Below are 23,940 nucleotides of genomic sequence, written 5' to 3' on the forward strand. Positions count from 1 at the left end.
TTTAAGGCGCCAGTAACCTGTCTTTACCCCCTCTCCTGCCAGTAGAAACGGTTCCACTGGGCTTAGTAGCTAAGCCACATGTGAAGGGCAGGAACCAGATTTGGTTGTCAGAGGCTATTTGAGGCACGCGCCATTGGGAGCATTTAATAGGTAGTGGGAGCTTGTCCCCATTACCACTGCTGGCTATAACAACCTTAATGAACCAACAACCTGGAGAAACCAGAACTGCTTATAATACTCCAAACATGGCTTTACCAAAGTTTGAAGCAGCTGCAACATGATCTCCTAATGCTTGATCTCAGTGGCCAGGCCAATAAAGGCAGTCTGCCATTTGTCTTCTTTACCACCTTATCTACTTGTGTTGCCACTTTCAGGGAACTAAAGAGTTTGTGCCCCAAGATCCATCTATACATCAAATGATGCTAAAGATTCTGCCATTTGCAGTATATTTCCTCTTGCATTTGACCTCTCAAAGTTCAAAACCTCACACTTGTCCATCTACAATTTCTTTGCCCATATTTACCTTTGGTCTATATCCTGCTGAACCTTTTCACAAACTTCAGTACTATCAACAACTGTGTCAATGTTTGTGTTACCGAAAAACTTACTGATCAGCCCATCTACATTTTCATCCCTATCAGTTATATGCATCACAAAACTTGTCCCAGATCTCCAGCCAGGGTAACACACCTCCACCATTACCCTCTTTGGCCAAGCCAATTTTGAATCCAGTTTAACAAGTCACATGCCTTAATATTTTGGCTCATCCTACCATGAGGGACTTTACTGAGTTCTCTGGCACCCTGGTGAACCTCTCTAATGCTGCCATATCCTTCTTGTAGTGTGATTTCCTGAACTATAGACAATGCTGCAAATGCAATCTGACCAATGCTTTGTACAGCCGCTACCGGAGATCCCAACCCTTACTCTCAATGTTTCAGCGTGCGGAAGAAGCATGCTGAATACCTTCTTTACTACCCTATCCAGCTGTGTCACCACTTACCGGGAGCTGCAGGCTGGCACCCTCAATTCTCTCAGTAAAGCAATGCTTATCAGCTCTCTATATCCTGCCACAACTTAACTCCCCATTCTACTTTCCCTCACACTTGTCTATTTCCATTTGCCACTACTCCATCCAACTTTTCAGCTGATCCATGTCCTTTGTTATCCTTGGACAACCTCCTTTGCTACCTATGACTCCACCAAATTTTGTATTGTTGGAAAACTTACTAATCAAACCCCCTACATTCTCACCATCTTACCATCAACCCCGCAGACAAAAGGGTGCTGTTATAGTGTGGCGGACTGCTCTACCTTGCTGAGGCTAGGCGGCAACTCTCACACACCTCTTCATACCTACCCCTTGAATAGAAACCTACTCCAGACCATCAGAAAACTGTGTCTGACACCATCACTGACCTCATCAACTCTGGAGACCTCCCCGCCACCAAATTCATCATTCCCTTACCCAACACAGCTCACTTCTACCTCCTACCCAAGATCCACAAACCCGACTTTCCAGTAAGCCTGCTCCTACCCAGCTGAACTCAGGCCCTTAAAGTTCAAAGTAAAATTTACTATCAGAGTACATACATGACACTACATAGAACCTTGAGATTCTTTTTCCGCAGGCATACTTAGCAAATCTATAGAACAGTAACTGTAAATAGGATCAATGGTCAACGAACTGGACAAATGCAGATATAAATAAATAGCAACAAATAATGAGCATGAAATAAGACAAAAGAGTCCTTAAGTGATGTAGTTATCCCCGTTTGTTCAAGGCCTGATGGTTGAGGGGTAGTAACTAGTCTTGAACCTGGTGGTGTGAGTCCTGAGGCACTTGTACCTTCTACCTGATGGCAGCAGTGAGAAAAGAGCATGGCCTGTGTGATGAGGATCTTTGATGATGGATGCTGCTTTTCTACAGCAACATTTCATGTAGATGTGTTAAATGGTTGACAGGGTTTTACCCATGATGTACTGGACCAAATCCATTACCTTTTGTATTAAAAGGGTTGGCCACCGGCATTGGTATTCCCATACCAGCCGTAATATAGCCAGTCAGCACACTTTCCACCACACAGCTATAGAAGTATGTCAAGGTTTCTGATGACATGCTGAACCTCCGCAGACTCCTGAGGAAGTAGAGGCACTGTTGTGCTTTCTTCACAATTATATTTACAGTATTTGATGGGACCAGGTCGGTTCTTCTGAGATAATGACACCCAGGAATTTAAAGTTACTGATCCTCTCCATCTCTGACCCTCTGATGATTACTGACTCATGGACCTCTGGTTTCCCTCTCCTGAAGTCTACAATCAGTTCTTTGGTCTTATTGACATTGAGTGAGAGGATGTTGTTATTACAGTGCCATGCAAAAGTTTGGGCACCCCTGATCAAAATTTCTGTTACTGTGAATAGCTAAGTGAGTAAAAGATGACCTGATTTCCAAAATAATAAATAAAGGCATCCGTTAGTCTTGCGAGACCATGGATCTGCGCCTGGAAAGTCTTCACTCTCCAGGGCGCAGGCCTGGGCAAGGTTGTATGGAAGACCAGCAGTTGCCCATTGAAGCACCTTCAATAACTCCAAAAGACTGAGGTTTGGTAAAATACTGAAAGGCTTTTATTCGCTGTACAATACGACCTCCACGGTGAGTGTCTGCCCCTGGACTGAGGGGGGGGGGCAAGGCGAAACACCTTTATACAGGACTCTGTGGGAGGAGCCACAGGGGCAGTCAGCAGAGGGGCGTGTCCAGACAGGTAACCCAGTTACAACATATATACATGGTTTACCACACCCATGCTGCAAGTCTCCCCTCTCCGCAACACCAATGTTGTCCAAGGGAAGGGCATTAGGATCCATACAACTTGGCACCAGTGTCGTCGCAGAGCAATGTGTGAGTAAGTGCCTTGCTCAAGGACACAACACGTTGCCTTGGCTGGGGCTCGAACTCATGACCTTCAGGTCGCTAGTCCAATGCCTTAACCACTTGGCCACGTGCCCACCCAAAAGGCATAAAGTTAAAGATGACACATTTCTTTAATATTTTAAGCAAGATTACTTCTTTATTTCCATCTTTTACAGTTTCAAAATAACAAAAAAGGAAAAGGGCCTGAAGCAAAAGTTTGGGCACCCTGCATGGCAGTACTTAGTAACACCCCCTTTGGCAAGTATCACAGCTTGTAAACGCTTTCTGTCGCCAACTAAGAGTCTTTCATTTCTTGTTTGGGGGGTTTTCGCCAATTCTTCCTTGCAAAAGGCTTCCAGTTCTGTGAGATTCTTGGGCCATCTTGCATGCACTGCTCTTTTGAGGTCTATCCACAGATTCTCGATGATATTTAGGTCAGGGGACTGTGAGGGCCATGGCAAAACCTTCAGCTTGCACCTCTTGAGGTAGTCCATTATGGATTTTGAGGTGTGTTTAGGATCATTATCCTGTTGTAGAAGCCATCCTCTTTTCATCTTCGGCTTTTATTCAACAGACGGTGTGATGTTTGCTTCCAGAATTTGCTGGTGTTTAATTGAATTCATTCTTCCCTCTACCAGTGAAATGTTCCCTGTGCCACTGGCTGCAACACAAGCCCAAAGCATGATCGATCCACCCCCGTGCTTAACAGTTGGAGAGGGGTTCTTTTCATGAAATTCTGCAGCCTTTTTCCTCCAAACATACCTTTGCTCATTGCAGCCAAAAAGTTCTATTTTAACTTCATCAGTCCACAGGACTTGTTTCCAAAATGCATCAGGCTTGTTTAGATGTTCCTTTGCAAACGTCTGACGCTGAATTTTGTGGTGAGGACCCAGGAAAGGTTTTCTTCTGATGACTCTTCCATGAAGGTCATATTTGTGCAGGTGTTGCTGCACAGTAGAACAGTGCACCACCACTCTAGAGACTGCTAAATCTTCCTGAAGGTGTTCTGCTGTCAAACGGGGGCTTTGATTTGCCTTTCTAGCAATCCTACGAGCAGTTCTCTCAGAAAGTTTTCTTGGTCTTCCAGACCTCAACTTGACCTCCACTGTTCCTGTTAACTGCCATTTCTTAATTACATTATGAACTGAGGAAATGGCTATCTGAAAAAGCTTTGCTATCTTCTTATAGCCTTCTCCTGCTGAGTGGGCATCATTTATTTTAATTTTCAGAGTGCTAGGCAGCTGCTTAGAGGAGCCCACAGCTGCTGATTGTTGGGACAAGGTTTGAGGAGTCAGGGTATTTATAAAGCTTTGAAATTTGCATCAGCTGGCCTTTCCTAACGATGACTGTGAACAAGCCATAGCCCTAACAAGCTAATTAAGGTCTGAGACTTTGGTATAAGTTATCTGAGAGCTCAAATCTCCTGGGGTGCCCAAACTTTTGTGTGGTGCTCCTTTCCTTTTTTCCATTCTAAAATTGTACAAAACAAAAATGATAAACTAATCTTGCTTAAAATGTTGAAAAGAATGTTGAAAAGTCAACACAAAGGTTGGTGGTGTTGTGGATAGTGTAGAGGTTTGTTGAAGATTGCAGAGAGACATTGATAGGATGCAGAAGTGAGAGATGAGAGTGGTTGGTGCATGGAATGCACTGCCTGAGTCAGTGGTGGAGGCAGATACACTAGTGAAGTTTAAGAGACTACTAGACAGGCTAATGGAGGAATTTAAGGTCCTGACGAAGGGTCTCGGCCTGAAACGTCGACTGCGTCTCTTCCTATAGATGCTGCTTGGCCTGCTGCGTTCACCAGCAACTTTGATGTATGTTAATTTAAGGTGGGGGTTTATATGGGAGGCAGGGTTTAAGGATCGGTACAACTTTGTGGGCTGAAGGGCCTGTACTGTGCTGTACTATTCTATGTTCTATGTAACCTAATGACTTTTGGAGATCAGTTCATCTTCTACTCACTTAACTGTTCACAGTAACAGAAATTTTGACCGGGGGTGCCCAAACTTTTGCATGCCACTGTATACCACTCAGCCAAATTTTCTGTGTTCCTCCTGTATGCTGATTCATCACCCCTGTTGATACAGCCCACAACAGTGGTGTCATCAGCATACCTGTATCTGGTATTGGAGCTGTACTGAGCCACACACCTCATACCTCAATTCCATTTTATTCCCCTGGGTTCAGTCCCTTGCCACTTATATCTGTGATACTTCTCATGCTCTTGATCTCATCATTAACTTTCAATTCCCTGGCCCTGACCACCTCATCTTCACCATAGATGTCCAGTCCCTATACACTTCTATCCCCATCCCCATCAAGAAGACCTTAAAACTCTTTGCTTCTTTCTCAATAAAGGAACCAAACAATTCCCCTCCATCTGACAGAACTGGTCTTCATCCTCAACAATTTTTTCACCAGCTCCTCCCACTTTTTCCAGACTTGAGGGGTAGCCGTGGGCATCCACATGGGGCCCAGCTATACCGGCCTCTTTGTTGGCCAAGTAAAAGAGCCCATGTTCCAAGTCTATCCCCAGTAATCCTCCACAAATCTTCCTCCGCTACATCGATGACCGCATTGGTGCTGCTTCGTGCATCCAGGATGAGCTTGTTACTTTCAGCAACTGTGCTTCCAACTTCCACCTTGCCCTAAAATTCACTTGGTCCATTTCTGATGTCTACTTCCTCTTTCTCGACCTCTCTGAGTTATTGCCACATGATTGGCTGATCCCCTTTCTCGATCTCTCTGTCTCCATCTCTGGAGACAAACTGTCAACCAACATCTTTTATAAATCTATCAATTCCCATGGTTATCTTGACTATACCTCTTCCCACCCTATTTCTTGTAAAAATGCTATTCCCTTTTCTCAGTTCCTTTGTTTCCGCTGCATGTGTTCCTAGGATGTGGCCTTCCTTTCAAGGACATTAGAGAGATCATCCTTCTTGAAAGAATGGTGTTTCCCTTCCTCCACTATTGATGCTGCCTTCACCTGCATCTCCTCCATTTCCTGAACATCTGCACTCACCCCATCTTCCTGCTGCTTAAACAGTGACAGAGTTCATCTTGTCCTTATCTACCACCTCATGAGCTTTCGCACTCAACACATTGTCCTCCCCAGCTTCCATCATCTCCAAAGGGATCCTGCCACTAAACATATCTTCACCTTCACCCCTGCTCTCCATCTTCTGCAAGGATCATTCTATCTGCATTTTCCTTGTCCATTCGTCCCTCCCCATCAATCTCCCTCCTGGCACCTGTACCTGCAGGTGGCCCAAGTGTTACACCTGCCCATTCACCTCCTTTGAAGGCCCCAAACTGACCTTCTAGGTGAGGCAACTGTTTACCTGTGAATCTGCTGAGCTCACCTATTGTGTCCAGTACTGCTGATGTGGCCTCCTCTACATTGGTGAGACCTGTTGTAAATTGGTGAACCACTTCTTCAAGCTCCTCTTTTCCATCTGCCAAAAGCAGAACTTGCTGGTAGCCAACCCTTTTAAGTCTGATTCCCATTCTGACATGTCAATCCATGGCCTCCTCTCAAGCCAAGATGAGGCCGCCCTCAGGGTGGAGGAAGAACACCTTTTATTCCATCTGGGTAGCCTCCAACCTGATAGCATGAATATCGATTTCTCTTTCTGATATAAAAAAATCCCTTTCCCTCCCCTCTTCTTATATTCCCCACTTTGGCCTCAACTGCCTATCTCCTCCTCCTCGATCCCCTCCTCCTTCCCTTTCTCCTATGATCCGCTCTCCTATCAGATTCCTTCTTCTCCAGCCGTTTACCTTTTCCATCTCCCTGGCTTCACCTAACACTTTCCAGGTAGTCTCCTTCCCTCCCCACCAACCTTCTTATTCTGGCGTCTTCCCCCTTCCTTCCTGTCCAGTCCTGACGAAGGTTCTCAGCCCGAAACGTTGACTGTTAATTCATTTTGATAGATGCTGCCTGACTTGTTGAGTTCCTCCAGCATTTTGTGTGTGTTCCCCTACTTTCTCATTCATCTTGTGCAGCTGTCCTTGTGATGAATAGTGTTCTCTTGATGCAGGGGTATGTGAGCTGGTGATTTTGCCTGTAATATCAGTAGAGGATGGAAGGTATGTGGAGGGTGTCTATGACACTACTATATGAACAAGAGCAAAATGTTAACGGCTGTTGATTACTTATTAGGACACTAACCATGCTTCTCTCTCTGGTACTTACCTCTGTCCATGCAGAGTAGCAATGCAGCGAGTCTCTGTATAGCAATGGCAGGGTAAATCTCCAATGAGCAGAGACTGGCCCTGCAGAGTAAGGATGCAGTGTTGAGTCCTTGCAGAACAGACTTACACTGTGAGTCTTTGCTGAGCACAGGAGCAGTTTAAGTGTTTGCAGATTCATTCAGAGTGGAAACTATAATGCGAATGTTTGGAGAGTTGGGGTTCTGAAAACAAGCACAAGACAGAGTAGAGATGGATGCAGAACCTGACTCTGCACAAGAGAGATCTGTTACCTGCCTTTTCCAAGCAGGGATGCGGTGTGAGTCCTTGCAGTGCAGTGACTGTAACCCATCCTTGCAGAGAGGGACTGTAATATCCTTACAGATTGTGGACTGTAATGTTGTCCTTGCAGTGGGACTGTAATATCCTTGCAGAGTGGGACTGTAATGTTGTCCTTACAGAGAGGGACTGTAATATCCTCACAGAGAGGGACTGCAATGTTGTCCTTGCAGAGTGGGACTGTAATGTTGTCCTTGCAGAGAGGGACTGTAATATCCTTACCGAATGTGGACTGTAATGTTGTCCTTGCAGAGAGGGACTGTAATGTTGTCCTTACAGAGTGGGGACCGTAATGTTGTCCTTGCAGAGAGGGACTGTAATATCCTTGCAGAATGTGGACTGTAATGTTGTCCTTGCGGAATGGGAGTGGGACTGTAATGTTGTCCTTGCAGAGAGGGACTGTAATGTTATCCTTGTAGAGTGTAGACTGTAATGTCCTTGCGGAGAGGGACTGTAATATCCTTGCGCGTGTGGACTGTAATGTTGTCCTTGTGGAGAAGGGACTGTAATGGTGTCCTTGCAGAGCGACGACTGTAATGTTGTTCTTCCAGAGCAGGGATGCAGTTCTTGCCATTGCTGAGAAATAGAAGATTTATTGTGAATTTTTCCAGAACGGGGCTATTGTGCTTTTCTAGGCAGAGCCGTAATGCAGAGCACAGCAGGGTCTGAGTCCTTGCACAGCTGAAGTGCAGTGTGAGTCATTGCAGAGCAATGGAGGGCAAAGGAGGGTGGTAGTGCCTGCTGTTGAACATTGTTATGGTATAGATTATTATTGTTGCCTCAGTGCAGATAAGTCCCTACAGAACAAAGATTGTAATGTTTACAATGCAGAAATACAGTAAAAGCTGATCCTTGTAGCACAGGTGTGCTGTCTAATTATTTGCAGAATAGGGCTGCATTGCTGCTTAATATAGTGGAGGGTTAGTTATGAAATTTTGCGGAGCAGGTATGCAGCATGTTAGTCTGCAGAGCTGAGGCTGCATTGTTAGTAATGTGGAGCAGGCCAGTAGTTTGAATTCAAATCAGCCTGACAGTGTGGGTCTTAGGGCTGTAACACGAATCCTTGCTGACCAGGGATGCATCAAATCATTGCAGAACTGAGGTGCAATTTGATTACCTGCATAGTAGAGGATGTGATGCTAACATTGACAAATATAAGTGATGCATTGTGAACTTTTGCAGATCAGGGCTCTAGTGTGTGTCCTTGGAAAACGGAGGTGACATCTGAGTCTCTGCAACATATTTTACAGTCTGCATGGCAGGGGCTGTAGTGCTAATCTTTGTAGTGCCATGTCAGTTTTTGTAGACTGAGGGTGTGCAGCAAGTCTTTGTAGAGTAGTGGTGCAGCACAAGTTTCTGTAAGGCAGCAGAGTCTGTCTTGCAGAGCACTCCTTGGAAACGGGGGTGCACCATGAGACTTTGCAGATCACAGATGTGTGAGTGTTCAGATCGCATGTGTAACTGAGAAAAGGCGTGTCAGAAGGGCAATGTCATGATAATCGTTGGGATTTAACATGAAAGTGGATTGGGAAAACCAGGCCGGTACTGGACCTCAAGAGAGAGAATTTGTAGGATATAAGGGATGGCTTTTTAGAACAGCTTGTTGTTGAGCCCACTAGGGGATCGGCTGTGCTGGATTGGGTGTTGTGCAATGATCCAGAGGTGATAAGAAAGCTTAAGGTTAAGGAATCCTTGGGAACAGTGATCACAATATGATCAAGTTCACTTTGAAATCTGAGAAGGAGAAACTAAAATCCAATGTGATGGTATTTCAGTGGAATAAAGGAAATTACAATGGCATGAGAGGAGAACTGGCCAAAGTTGACTGGAAAGAGGCACTAGCACACCAGAGCAGCAATGACTGGAGTTTCTGTGAAAAATGAGGGAAGTGCAAGACAGGTATACTGTATTCCAAATACGAAGAAATTTTCAAATGGAAGAAGGACAGTACCATGGCTGACAAGTGAAGTCAGAGCCAAAGTAAAAGCAAAAGAGAGGGCATACAAGGACACCAAAGCTAGTGGGAAGACAGGATTGGGAAGCCTTTAAAAATTTCCAGAAGGAAACTAAGGTCATTAGGAAGGAAGAGATGAATTATGAAAGGAAGCTGGTGACTAATATCAAAGAAGATACTAAAAGCTTTTTAATGGGTAAAGGAGAGTTGAGGGCAGATATAGGACCAATAGAAAATGACGCTGGAGATATTGTAATGAGAGACACAGAGATGGCAGAGGAACTGAATGCATATTTTGCATCAGTCTTCACAGTGGAAGACATCTGCAGTATACCGGATATTCAAGAGTGTCAGGGAAGTGAAGTATGTGCAGTGAAAATTAAGACTAAGAAGACGCTCAGGAAGCTTAACGATCTGAGGGTGGATAAATCTCCTGGACCTGATGAAATGCACCCTTGGGTTCTAAAGGAAGTAGCTGGAGAGATTGCGGAGGCATTAACAATGACCTTTCAAGAATCGATAGATTCTGGCATTGTACCAGATGACTGGAAAATTGCAAATGTTACTCTGCTATTTAAGAAGGGTGGGAGGCAGCAGAAAGGAAACTATAGATCTGTTAGCCTGATATCAGTGGTTGGGAAGTTGTTGGAATCGATTGTTAGGGATGAGATTACAGAATACCTGGAGGCACATGACATGACAAGCTAGGCCAAAGCCAGCATGGTTTCCTAAAAGGAAAATCCTGCTTGACTAACCTATTGCAATTTTTTGAGGAAATTACAAGCAGGGTAGACAAAGGAGATGCAGTAGATGTGGTGTACTTGAATTTTCAGAAGGCCTTTGACAAGGTGTGGCAATGAGGCTGTTTAGCAAGATAAGGGCCCATGGAATTACAGGGAAGTTACGAGCATGGGTGGAGCATTGGCTGATCGGCAGAAAACAAGAGTGGGAATAAAGAGATCCTATTCTGGCTGGCTGCCGGTTACCAGTGGAGTTCCACAGGGGTCATGTGTTGGGACCGCTGCTTTTTACGATGTATGTCAACGATTTGGACTATAGGATTAATGGATTTGGGGCTAAATTTGCCGATGATACAAAGATAGGTGGAGGAGTGGGTAGTGTTGTGGAAACAGAGAGACTTAGATAGTTTAGAGGAATGGGCAAAAAAGCGACAAATGGAATACAATGTTGGAAAGTGTATGGTCATGCACTTTGGTGGAAGAAATAAATAGACAGACTATTATTTAGATGGGGAGAGAATTTAAAATGGAGAGACGCAAAGGGACTTGGGAGTCTTTGTGCAGGGTATCCTAAAGGTTAACCTCCAGGTGGAGTTGGTGGTGAAGAAGGTGAATGCAATGTTGGCATTCATTTCTAGAGATATAGAATATAAGAGCAGGGATGTAATATTGAGGATCTACAAAGCACTCGTGAGACCACACTTGGAGTATTGCATGTGGTTTTGGGCTCCTTATTTTAGAAAGGATATACTCACTTTGGAGAGGGTTCAGAGAAGATTCACAAGAATGATTCCAGGAATGAAAGGGTGACTGTATGAGGAACGTCTGGCAGTTCTTGGGCTGTATTCCCTGGAGTTTAGGAGTATGAGGGGTATCTCATAGAAACATTCTGAATGTTAAAAGGCCTGAACAGATTAGAAATGGCAAAGTTACTCCCATGGTTGGGGAGTCCAGGACAAGAGGGCACGATTCAGGATTGAAGGATGTCCATTTAGAACAGAGATGCGGAGAAATTACTTTAGTCAGAGGGTGGTAAATCTGTGGAATTCGTTGCCACCAGCGGCTGTGGAGGCCAAGTCATTGGGTGTATTTAAGTTAGAAATAGGTGGATTCTTAACTAGACAGGGCATCAAAGGGTTTGGGGTGAAAGCAGGGGAGTAGGGATGGCTGGAAGAATTGGATCAATCCATGATTGAATGGCGGAGCAGACTCGATGGGCCGAATAGCCTACTTCTGCTCCTATATCTCATGGTCTTATGGTGTTATGAGTGTTCACTCAGCAGGAGTGCACTTGACATCTTTGTTGCGATGTACTTTTCAGGCCGGGGCGCAGCGTGAGAGACCCTGAGGGCGAGGGTTGCAATTTGAGTCTCGGCAGGGCTGTGAGAGCAGAGATGTCGGACCCTCACTGCAGAACAGCGTGCGGTGATTCCTGAAAGAAGAGATATGTAAGTGCGAGTCTTTGCAGAGCTGAGGCGGCGTGTGAATCGTTGCAGAACACTTGTGCATGGGTACGGCAGCAACACCAGTCGACGCAGGGATGGGTATCATTTGCAGAGCATGGGGTGCCAGCTGAGTCTTTGCCGGGCAGTTTCTACTCCGAACTCCTGGAAAGCGGGGAAGCAAAGTGAACCCTAACAGAGCAGAATAGTGATTCACTACTTTGCGGAACAAGAATGCAGCGTCCAGTCTTTGTGATGAATGAAGTGGGAGCTTTCGGCGGAGTCGGGGTTGTACGACCGTGTGCCGAGCAGTGTCCTGTCCGCCCGCGAGGGGACACTGCAGTCGAAAAAGACGAGCGCCCCTCCGGCGGCTGATTGACGGCCGGAGAGGGAGCGAGGATTTAGTTCTGGGAGCTGATTGGTTGGTGGCGCCGGTTTGACTGAAAGGGGCGGGGTTAGGTCTGCGGCTGGCCGGGGTTTGCGGCGTGTGATTGGCGGCGGCAAGTGAAGCGTTTCCGGCGCGCGTGCGGCGACGGTTGAGCCATTCATTATTCGAAGTTGTGAAGGGGGATGTGAGGCGGCGACCGGCGGGACGAGAGAGCGATCACTGCCCGTCTTCCTTCGCAGACGCTCCCTGTGTTTGTGTCGCCGTACCAGGGCTGCTGTAGCCGCCGCCGCCGAGAGCGGGCGACGGAGCGAGGAGAAGCGTCGAGTGGGAGCGGTCGGAGCCGTGCCGAGCCGCCGGCGGGCAATCACCATGAGGTGAGGGTTGGGGTGGAAGGTGGGGGGTGGTCTTCATCTCCGACCCAGAGTGGGCGAAGGCCTTCATCGCTGACCCGGAGAGCTGTATAATCGGCTGGGGGGAGGGGATTTAGACCCCCAAGCGTGGGGGAGGAGAGGAGTAATGGGGTGGTGGCTTGGGGGACGGTTGCTGGAGGAGAAAGGAATGGTTGTGGTTGGGGGGGGGGCGAGCGACACGAAGGTGGATGCATCGAAGATGATGAGTTGGTAGACCAGAGGATGGGAACCCTTGAGTGAGATGGGGCGAGGGAGGTTTGGGGGTGTCTTTGGTTGGAGGAGATGGACGTGGGATTGGGGAGGTTCTCTGATTGGAAGTGAGGAGGCGCCACTCTGGGTCAGGGTCTGAAGATAGAAATTGTAGGAATGCGGTTGATTGGGGTGTTGGAGTGACGTTAAGAAAGGACTCTGAGTTGAAAACAAGCACATCTGAGTTGGGGGTGGGACTGAGGGATTTGGTGTTGGAGGATCTGTTCAGAGGAAAGGGCTTTGTTAGGTTGTGGAGGGAATTAAAAGGGAGCTCTGAATGGGTGGGGAAGAGCCCGATGGAAGAAGTTGGGGGATGAGGAGAGAATTTCTGAATGGAATATTGGTTAGGGGTTTGTGATTGGAAGAGGAAGGGATGCAGGTTGAGGTGGGGGAAAGAGAAGAAACTGATTGAAGGAGTGAGATGGGAGGTTTGATTGGTTAATGATTGGAGTAAGGGCAAGAGCATGTGGATATGGAGTCATTGTTTGTGAGGTGAAAGAGAAAAGACAGATGCCTGAGTGAAGAATGGAGAAAATAAGGAGACACCTGAATTTAAGGGTGAATATGGGAAAAGGAGAGAGACAGGAAGACTTCTGAATTTGAGAGATGCATGATTGAAAAACTTACTGATTTAATCAATGACATTAATGAGACTGGAATGATACCAAAACAGATAAAAAAAATCAGTATTTATCACTCTTCCTAAGAAACTTGGAGCAATAGAATGTGAATTACATAGGATCATAAATTTAATGACTCATATCACCAAGATACTTCTAAGAATTTTGATGACAAGAGCTAAAAGTAAGGTACAAGCTGAAATAGGTAAAGAACGATGTGGTTTTGTGAAAGACAAAGGTACAAGAAACACAATATTGATGTTAAGGATACTATCAGAACGAGCTATTCGAGTGCAAAAAGATTTGTTTGTTTTATCGACTACACAAAAGCATTTGATAAAGTGAAGCACAATGTTATTTGAAATATTACAGAAAACTCTAGAGCTAGAATCGAAAGACCTCCACCTAATCAAAAATCTGTACTGGGAACAAACTGCCGCTGTAAGAATATATGGAGAAGTGAGTCAGTTTACGAAAATCAAGAGAGGCGTTAGACAAGGGTGTGTTTTCTCCCCTGATTTAATTACTGTGTACTGTGAAACAATATTACAAAAAATACGAGACATTTTGGGAATCAAAGTTAGTGGTGAAAACATCAGTAATTTCAGATATGCAGTTGACATTGTTAATTGCAAGTATGGAGGAAGAACTACAAAACTTAATTCATATAATTGTTGAAGAAAGTGCAAAACTGGGTCTATCTATCAATTGCAAAAAGACAGAATGTATGGTGATATCCAAAAAGAAGGAGAATCCTATCTGCAGGCTGAGAATAAACGGGGAAGACATAAAGCAAGTACGGAACTTTTGCTACTTAGGAAGCTGGGTGACATCAGTTCGTAGGTGCGACATGGACATCAAAAGAAGAATGGGGATGGCAAAAGACATCTTTACGAGAATGAAGAGTATATTGACCAATATTAAACTAGGCATGACAACCCACCTCAGAGTACTGAAATGTTACATTTATCCAGTTATGTTGTATGGCTCAGAATGTTGGACAATGTCTAGTAACATGAGGAAACGAATTGAAGCAGCAGAGATGTGGTTTTTGAGGAGGATGCAAAGAATATCATGGACAAATCGAATATCTAATGAGGATGTCATGAACAGAACAAACACAAAAAGAGAAGTAATGTATGAGATCATGAAAAGGCAACGTAACTTCATTGGACATGTGATTAGGAAAGAGGAGTTAGAGTGCACGGTAATTATGGGAAAGATTGAAGGGAAGAAAGCAAAAGGAAGACGAAGACAAATGATGATGGAGACAACAGCCAGAGAACTGGAAATGAATACCAATTAATTGATCCACTTGGCCCGAAACAGGAGTGTGTGGGCCACGGCAGTCAAAGCTCAAACTGGGCACGGCACATGATGATGATGATTGGTGGGGAAACCACTGGAGGAAAAGACAGCTTGTTTTGGGGGTAGATAGGTGATGGACTGTTGGAAGAGTGAAATAGACAATGGTGGGGAATTGTTGAATGTTTTGGAGCCCCTTTTGATCTTTATCTAATCCTGGGGTTCCCAAACTTTTTATGATGTCATGGACCTCTGCCATTAACTGAGAAGTATGTGGACCCCAGGTTGGGAACCTGTGATCTGGACTCATTATTGCCAGTATTTATTTGTGCTGAATTATAACCACATTTTTGACATGTACTTTTTAATATTATCTTTGTATTTTTGATCTGTAGTTTAGCACAACTTTTAAAGCATGCATATTTGAATGTGTTTAAAAATAATTGATATGAAAGTGACTGGTTTTAGATTTCAAAGCAATTGTCATATTTTTATTATGTAAGTCTGAAGATAACCCCTTTTCTGAATTAATGAATGAAATCAATGGTTCGGGAGTTGCTGTTTGACTAAGGCATTCTATGTTAGCCTTTCGTATTAGTGTTCTGAAATGCTTTTCAGTAGCACACTCTGCCAAATAAATTTCCATTATTTCTGTGACCTGTAACATTAAAAGTGTGTTCGTCTTCTCCTGTCCAAACTAATTTTTATCACTCATACTACGATGTTTTAAAGTTTGTTCTGAGTTTTTTGCTTGATTTCTGGGTCATTCGTCACTTAGCTAGCAAATCTGTTTTTGCTTGGCTAACGTGTGAATATTTGTCCTTGAAACTTGCCTGCTAATTGTGACAGGGAACAGGAGGTTGCTGATCCTCAAAAGATCTGTACTTCAAGTGAGTCAGACGTGCTTTTGGGAAGCGGTGATTAAATCTGTTTTACCATTTGCCCATCAGTGCTGATCTATACCATAATCCAAAAAAACAAATTGGCAGATGCTGGTAATCTGAAATGCAAACAGTGGATTTCTCAACAGCTCAGGTGGCATTTGTGAGGAAGGAGATGCACATATTGGATGTTTTAATGTGATTTTTCTCTACAACCTGAAAATTATCATCCAGGAGCAACTTCAGTGTTTTAGGGTGAAGTTCCAAGTTTGTGTTATGCTTTATGAAGGAATCTTTGCTACACAGTTCACCCTAGTTTTAATGTTCTGTCACCTTGACCTAAACTGCTTGACAATAGAAGTAGTTCCTTTCAATCCCATCGATTACATTCATCATCTATAACTCACCAACTATGTCATCCATTAATCTTGACAGTTTAAAGTAATACGGTTTGAGAAACATCCTGCCCCTTTGTTTTGCTTAATTCCATTCTGGTCAGAGTCAACTCCACAAGTTTCTTCCTTGTGGTGCAGTGCTCTGGGCTGAAAACAGCTTCCTCTGGTCTAGCCATAGCTACATAAACTTGCAGTCCTTTGAATTCTGTGCACCCTGAGATGTGCCATTGAGTTTCACTATTTTCGTTTAGAAGCTTTTCACTTTTTAGTGATTTGTGTGCTTGGACGCTTAAATCAACACAGTTTCTATTTTACCATGTACGGACATGTATGATCACAGAATCAGTGATCTAAATACTTTCTTCACTGTGGGGAAATATTAGTCATTTACAGTTAGCTGGCCTTTGATTTATGTTTGGTTTGAGAAATATTTAATATACATACGTCAGTATGCATTCCACTTGCTTACTGCAGATGGTGTGTGATTTCTTTATCAATACTCCCTGGGTTTTCATATTCCACTGTCCAGAAAATAAAGCTCATCCAAAACTCTGCATTTAGAATTTAATTAAAATTCACTCTATCCCTCTTTTAGCTGCATTTGCGTTGGTCCATTGTACACAATTTATAATTCTCATTGTTTTCTAATCCCTCCATGGTCTTGCTCTTTCCTCACCCTTTCAGCCCTTGGATAGTCTGTGTTTCTGCACTGTGCCTTTGGTGCTACACTCCATCCATCATTTTTCATTTATGACAACTACCCTTCACCCCCCCCCCGCCAAAACTAAGGTTTATTCATTTTCTGTAAAATGATGCTGTAAAATATAGATTTGAAGTGTTCATGTGAAGAACTTTTGGGCAGTTAACTGCATTATCCGTGCCTATGTAAGTAGAATTTTGAATTGTCCTTTCTGCTGAACTTATGGTTAAGGCTTTAAGTTTTTTTGAAACTTTTTGTAAATTTATTATCAAAGTATGCACATGCTGCCATATACTACCTTCTATTGGGAAAAAGGAAATGCAATAGAACTTTTCAAAAGCTATGTAAACAGATAAAGACTGACAAACAACCAATGTGCAAAAGAAGACAAACTGCAAATAAAAATAATACTGAGAACATAAGTCCCTAAAGTGTCCTTGAAATTTAGTCCGTTGGTCATAGTATCAGAGCGGTGATCGAAGTTAACCATGCTGGTTCAGGAGCCTGATACTTGTAGGGTAACAGCTGTTTCTGAACCTGGTGATTGATTTATTTGTCTCTGTGTCTGTCTGTCCACCAACTAACCCACTAACCGGTATGTCCTTGGACTGTCTGAGGAAATCGGAGCACCCAAAGGAAACCCACATGAAGCACAGGCAACACCAGAATTGAACTGCAAACTCTGGAATTCCTTGAGCTGTGGTAGCATTGTTCTGACTGCTGCACCACTGTGGCATGATGCGTATTGTACTGTAATGTGGGACTGAAGGCTTCTGAACCTTAGTAGTGAGAAGAGAGCATGCATTTCGATGGTGGGTATAACAACAAAGGCAAAAGGAAGTATTCAAAGGCTGTAATGTGATTTCAGTTATAGATAATGACATGGTTGCTACAATGTTCCACTTAAATTCTATCAGTGACCATCTCAGGTTACAACTTAGAAACAATGGGAAACAAAACTGGGTTTTTATTGTGTTATGCCTGGGGAATTGTTCCTGACAGTACAATAAAAGCTATTTAGTAGTACAGGTCCTTACCAGCTTATAAACACTGGACTTGTAATTAGCCCGTACATGAGAGTTTGGAAGACCAGTGAGAAGGATTTGCTAGTTGCTGTGGGGCTGCAGCTGTTTTCTGCTCAGTGGGAACTCAGAATTGTGGCTATTTGTTTAGGTTGCAGTTTGTGCTGACAGAATCCCACTCTACCATGGTGAGGAGATGTTCTTCATTTTAAATTGCTGTATCATTATTGTACAACACTGGTTCATCACCCAGTACAGTGGATTCCAGTTAATTGAGGCAGCTGCTTATTTGAGATAGTTTTTAAAGAATAAAAACTAAATTGAGAAAATAGTTGGGATTCCCTTTGTTTATTTGGGACAACATGCCACTGAATTGGGTCAGGAGATTGTTGGCAAACAATGCACAGTTGGCTGTTAGACACTACACCATGCTTGGAGCAAACGGTTTTTAAATGTCTTCACTTGCTGTATTTGTGTGCAAAAAAGTGTTTTTTGCTCACTGCAGTTTCAAGTATTCAGAATTGGAGATTCCAGAAACGGCCGGGAGTGACAATGTGATTATTTCACTACCTCAAGTGAGGAAATACGAAGAATTTGAAGGTATCAGCTGTCATCTTGAATGTTACATTGAAAATGAAGATTTGGAGGATGCAATAATCTAAATTGCATCTAATTTAGATGCAATAATCTAATCTGCAATTATCTGCACTAGATGACTGCTGAATCAAAAGAATATAGGATTAATTCCTCTGAATATATTTATTGGGAACCAATACACAGTATTAGAATACTGTAGAGCTATTGGTAGGATTCTAATTTATTCCATGTTTCATTTAAATACATAATTTGTTACTCAGTTAAATAGTATTTTGTGCCTTTTTTACCAATTTCCATGAAACTTGAGCTAATTGGGACAGCTGCTTAATTTCGCCAAAAGGCACTGGTCCCGATGTGTCCCAATTAACTGGAATCCACTGTAATTCCAAATGAAGACAATGAAACTGGGATTATTTAAAAAAATAATTAATTCAATTATTTTTACAAGTTACATTTAATTGAAATGTCAAGAGACATTTTTTGTAAAAATCAAGTTTACACAAACATAGTTGAAAAATGAAATGTATTCTGATTTGCCACAACTGCAGATATGAAGAGATATCAGATAGAAATGCACATTGGTGATTTTGATTAACATTTCTTTTACAGTGCAGGCCATTTATATTATTTTTTAGTTTAGCGTTCCCCCATCTAAGATAGAGCTGATCTCATTGAGATACGCAAAATTCTCAGATGGTTTGACATAAAGGTTAAGCTGAGTCTAAGATAAAATGTGTGTAGAATATATGTTTGCTTATTCTTTAGAAAAAAGTTATAGCGCTTTTTGGAAGGAATAGGGGAGAGGGACTAAATATTTTGCCCTATGAAGAGCCAATCTAGACTTTGTGGGGGATGCCCTTTTGTGCTTAATGATCTGTATACATAATGCAAGTTTGGACTCAACAATGATTTGTACAATTGTATCATGATACTCCAACTTTTGTACTCAGTGTCCTGATTAATGAAGGTAAGTGCTCTAAGTGCCATCTTAATCTTGTCTACCCATGTCTTCGCTTTTTGGGGCCTATGTACTTTTATCCTTTGGTCTATATGTTCTACAATACTCTTCAGGGCCTTGGCATTTATTGTGCAAGTCCTGTCCTGGTTTAACTCCCCAAAGTGCAACACTTCGAACTTGTCCAAGTTAAATTCCATCTGCCATTCTTTGGCCCACGTTCCTAGTTGATTATAGATTCTGTTTTAATCTGATATAACCTTCTGCATTGTTTTTGCTGTCCCTAATTTGGTATCAGCAGCAAACTTACTGACCATGCTAACTTTTTTTTTACTATTCTATGGCCCAGTTCATTGAGATCTTGTTATCTTACATCACCTTCTTCACTGACCACTACCACACCACCTACTCCATGTTACCTGCAATCTACATTCTCATCCAAATTATTAATGCATATGATCAGTGGACCCAGAATTGATCCCTGTGGCACATGAGTGGTTATAGACCTCCAGTATGATAAACAACCCTCCACCACCCACTGTTTTTTTGCACAAAGCCATTTTTCTATCCATTTGACTTTTCCACTGTGGGACTTGTAGTCAAACATTTAGGACTAGCCTACCTTGCAGGCCTCATTAAAAATAATATTGACTAAAGTGGTTGTTGGTGGCTTGCATGATATTTATGGAGGTCTGACTGCAGTTTGTAAGTTAAATTTGGTATGACATAAAATCTGGGAGCATGTGAGACTAGTGCTGTGGTTGAATTTGAACAGGATTAATGTGGATGCATTTTAAAAATTATTTTCAGAGGTGCCTGGTAGAGAAGTTTGCTTATTTTGGAAATTTGAAGATGTTTTGCATGGAATGTGGTTGTAAGAACATGAGAAGTAGCATGTGTATGTCATTTAGCCTCCAGTGGCTGCCTTTCAATAAAATGATGGTTGATTTTGGAGTTAATTTGTACCCAGCACCAAATCTCTTTAATCCTTTGATATCTGTCTTGAACGTACTCAATGATCTGTCCACATTCAATCTCCAGTCCATCAGTTGCATGGTTATATAAATAATTTGAATGAAAATGTAGATACATTTGCAGATGACACAAACATTGATGGAATTATGAGTAGTGAAGAAGGTTGTCAAAGGACTTGGTAAGATTATAGCCCAACTGGAAACGTGGGCAGAGATGTAGCAGGTGGAGTTTAATCTGAACAAGTGTGATGTGTTGCACTTTGGGAGGTTAAATGTTAGAAAGTATGCAGGAAATGACATAACCCTTAAGGGCATTGGTGCAGAAAAGAACCTTATGGCATGCTTGCCTTCATTGGTCAAGGCATTGAGGAAAAGAATAAGGAAGCCCTTTGTAGCTGTATAAAATTGTTTGGACCGCTTTAGCTTTGGTCACTGCATTACAAGAAGGATGTGGAGGCTTTGGAGAGAGTGCAAAAGGGGTTCACTAGAATGCTGCCTGGATTACAGAGTGTGAGCCACAAGGGGCAGACAAGCTTGAAGTGTCAGTGATGGAGTGAGTAGATTGGGTGCCTGTCAAGTGGGTTGTTGTATCCTGTGTGGTGTTGAGTCGTCTGAATGCTGGTGGAATTGCACTCATCGAGCAAGTGGAGAGGCCATCGTTTTCCTCGCTTAAGCCTTGTGGATAGTGGCTTTGGAGAGTTTGGAGGTGAGTTACATATCCTAGGATTCCTAGCCTGTGACCTGCTTTTGCCAGATGACAGTAAGAAAAAGGAATTAATTGTGGACTTCAGGAATGGGAAAACATACCAGCCTCACTGAGGGGTCAGCACTGGAAAGGATGAGCAGTTTCAAATTCCTGGGTGTAAACTTCTCTGAAGATCTGTCATGGGCCAGTCACATTGATGCAATTACGAAGAAGGCAAGCTTGCAACAATATTTCATTCAGAGCTTGAGGAGATTTGGTATGTCACCAAAAGCTGTGGCAAATTTCTGCAGATGTATGGTGACTGGTTGCATCATCTGCTGGTATGAAGGTCCAATGCACAGGATCAAAAGATGTTCCCATCATCAAGGATATCTCAAGAAGGCAGCATCTGTCATTAAGACTCTTTCATACTACCATAAAGGAGGCAGAACAGGAGCCTGAAGATGCACGGTTAACTTTTTAGGAAAAGGTTCTTCCCCTCTGGATTTCTGGACAGACTGTCAAAAGTTTCTACCTATCCATCCATCCATATGTGTATATTGGTTGGGCCAAAGTGCCTGCATTTGTGCGTTGTGGCTGCAGGGCCTGTCCCTTTGCTGCACAGCTGTATTTATTTACTTTGGATGTACAAGGGCACCCAAGTAGCATTGAGCACAAACACCCTTTTGACTAGCAAGGAGTTTTTCCCGGTGAGTGATGTTACTTGCATTTTACTGTCATTTAACATTTCAAGATTGTTTAATGTAATTTCTTGTACACAAGTGTAAGGAGAACGAAATAATTATTACTCCTGATCCAATGCAACATGGGGAAAAAAAAGATAAAGAACACAATAGTAATAAAAACACATTACAGACTGCATTCCTCTCATCTAGGAGCACTTTCATGTGTATTTGCTGTAATGCAAATGTTGCACAACCCAAATGTTAAAGGATCTGAACTTCAGATGGTTAACGAAACTGCACTGAATATGCTTGCACTCCAGCACCACCTAAAGCAACACCTTTATATTTTTTTTCCTTGTATCTGTTAAGACAGTTGATTTTTAAGATCTTGCCCAACAATGAAGCATTTCCTCAAAGCTGAATTGAGGTAGTGGTGTCAAGTATTTGAAGTTGGGATCGAACCTTATGATCTTCTGCTGGCAGTGAACAAATGTGAAGGGCTAAGATGAATAAGCTTAATACGTGATGTGATTGTTTTAAGTGGCTTGAGCAGAAAGAGGAAGTTGCAGAAAGGTAAACTCAGGAGTCTTAATTGCAATATTGTTGGTTGCTGACTGGTAGAAATTAAGGTTGGAATGGGCGGGTCCTGATGAAGGGTCTCTGCTCAAAACTTCGACTGTGCTTCTTCCTATGGATGCTGTTTGGCCTGCTGTGTTCCACCAGCATTTTGTGTGTGCTGGGTGTAAAAGATAATGGTTTTGGGGAGTGGATTTGGAAAAATGCCCTGTTTTTGAATTCTATTTAAGGAAAGATTTTCTGGATGGGAAAGAGTTAAAAGGCTATTACTTTGTAACAAATGTTTCTGTCTCTGTGCAGCAGTAAAACTATGCAAGAGTGTCTGTGGTTATTAAGGCATCTGTAAAATCTGGGTATTTATAGCCTGAAAGCTATTTTATGTGAAATATTAGAAGTTGATGTGGTAACTGTTTCATCTCCCATTTTAAGTAATGGAATCTAACCCTTTCCCTTATAAGGAAATGGCCAATGTGCAAACCACATTAGGACTGAGTAATTGGTAAAAACGAGCTACAGTCTTAAAATACTCATGGCCATGAAAATGTGTTCAGATTGTCAAGTGGGATGAAAGTGGAGGGGTGGATGGATTCCCCTGATTTCAAAGCAGATTTCCTATTGTGATATCTGAGTTACTTATTTTGTTGTACTCCAACAATGAAGGAAAACATAGATTTTGCACTGAATTCATTTAATTATTTGCTTTATAAAAAGGTCTATTTTTGCATAATTGTGACTTGTGTTGGATAAAATATTAGAAGGAATTCACAGTCAAGATTTCTAGTTATTGTTGTGTGTAATAAAATTAGCCAGTTTCCCACAGTGTGATGAAATTTAACCTACCTCTGTCTTTAGTTTTACCACAGAATAAACAGGGGGAAAAAATTCAAATAAAGGCTGAACCACCATTTTTATTTCTTTCCTAACCCCCCCACCCCCCAAACACTTTCCACAGGGTTCATATAGCCATATAACAATTACAGCACGGAAACAGGCCATCTCGGCCCTCCTAGTCCGTGCTGAACGCTTACTCTTACCTTGTCCCACCGACCTGCACTCAGCCCATAACCCTCCATTCCTTTCCTGTCCATACACCTATCCAATTTTTCTTTAAATGACAATATTGAACCTGCCTCTACCACTTCTACTGGAAGCTCGTTCCACACAGCCACTACTCTCTGAGTAAAGAAGTTCCCCTCGTGTTACCCCTAAACCTTTGCCCCCTAACTCTCAACTCATGTCCTATTGTTTGAATCTCCCCTACTCTCAATGGAAAAAACCTATCCACGTCAACACTATCTATCCCCCTCATAATTTTAAATACCTCTATCAAGTCCCCCCTCAGCCTTCTACGCTCCAAAGAATAAAGAGCTAACTTGTTCAACCTTTCTCTGTAACTCAGGTGCTGAAACCCAGGTAACATTCTAGTAAATCTTCTCTGTACTCTCTATATTTTGTTGACATCTTTCCTATAATTCGGTGACCAAAACTGTACACAATACTCCAAATTTGGCCTTACCAATGCCTTGTACAATTTTAACATTACATCCCAACTCCTCTACTCAATGCTCTCATTTATAAAGGCCAGCATACCAAAAGCTTTCTTCACCACCCTATCCACATGGGATTCCACCTTCAGGGAACTATGCACCATTATTCCTAGATCCCTCTGTTCTACTGCATTCTTCAATGCCCTACCATTTACCATGTATGTCCTATTTTGATTAGTCCTACCAAAATATAGTACCTCACATTTATCAGCATTAAACTCCATCTGCCATCTTTCAGCCCACTCTTCTAACTGGCCTTAATCTCTCTGCAAGCTTTGAAAACCTGCTTCATTATCCACGACGCCACTTATCTTAGTATCATCTGCATACTTACTAATCCAATTTACCACCTCACCATCCAGAT

The 23,940-nt window shown here is 42.8% G+C and overlaps 1 protein-coding gene across 2 annotated transcripts in view; it reads left to right on the forward strand.

The window, feature by feature from the left end:
* Positions 1-23,940, forward strand: part of enah (ENAH actin regulator) — a 340,698-nt gene that overhangs the window by 30,086 nt on the left and 286,672 nt on the right. The window contains exon 1 of one of the 2 annotated variants that reach the window (XM_063040500.1): positions 12,080-12,348. The exons of the other annotated variant lie outside the window; for it this stretch is intronic. Within the exon in view, the coding sequence (XP_062896570.1) occupies positions 12,344-12,348 (5 nt within the window). The 5' untranslated portion in view covers positions 12,080-12,343. Of the gene's footprint in view, positions 1-12,079; positions 12,349-23,940 lie in introns of those variants that run through there. 2 annotated transcript variants of the gene reach the window in all.

Source organism: Mobula hypostoma, chromosome 2 (assembly GCF_963921235.1).
Source record: "Mobula hypostoma chromosome 2, sMobHyp1.1, whole genome shotgun sequence".
NCBI lineage: Eukaryota > Metazoa > Chordata > Chondrichthyes > Myliobatiformes > Myliobatidae > Mobula > Mobula hypostoma.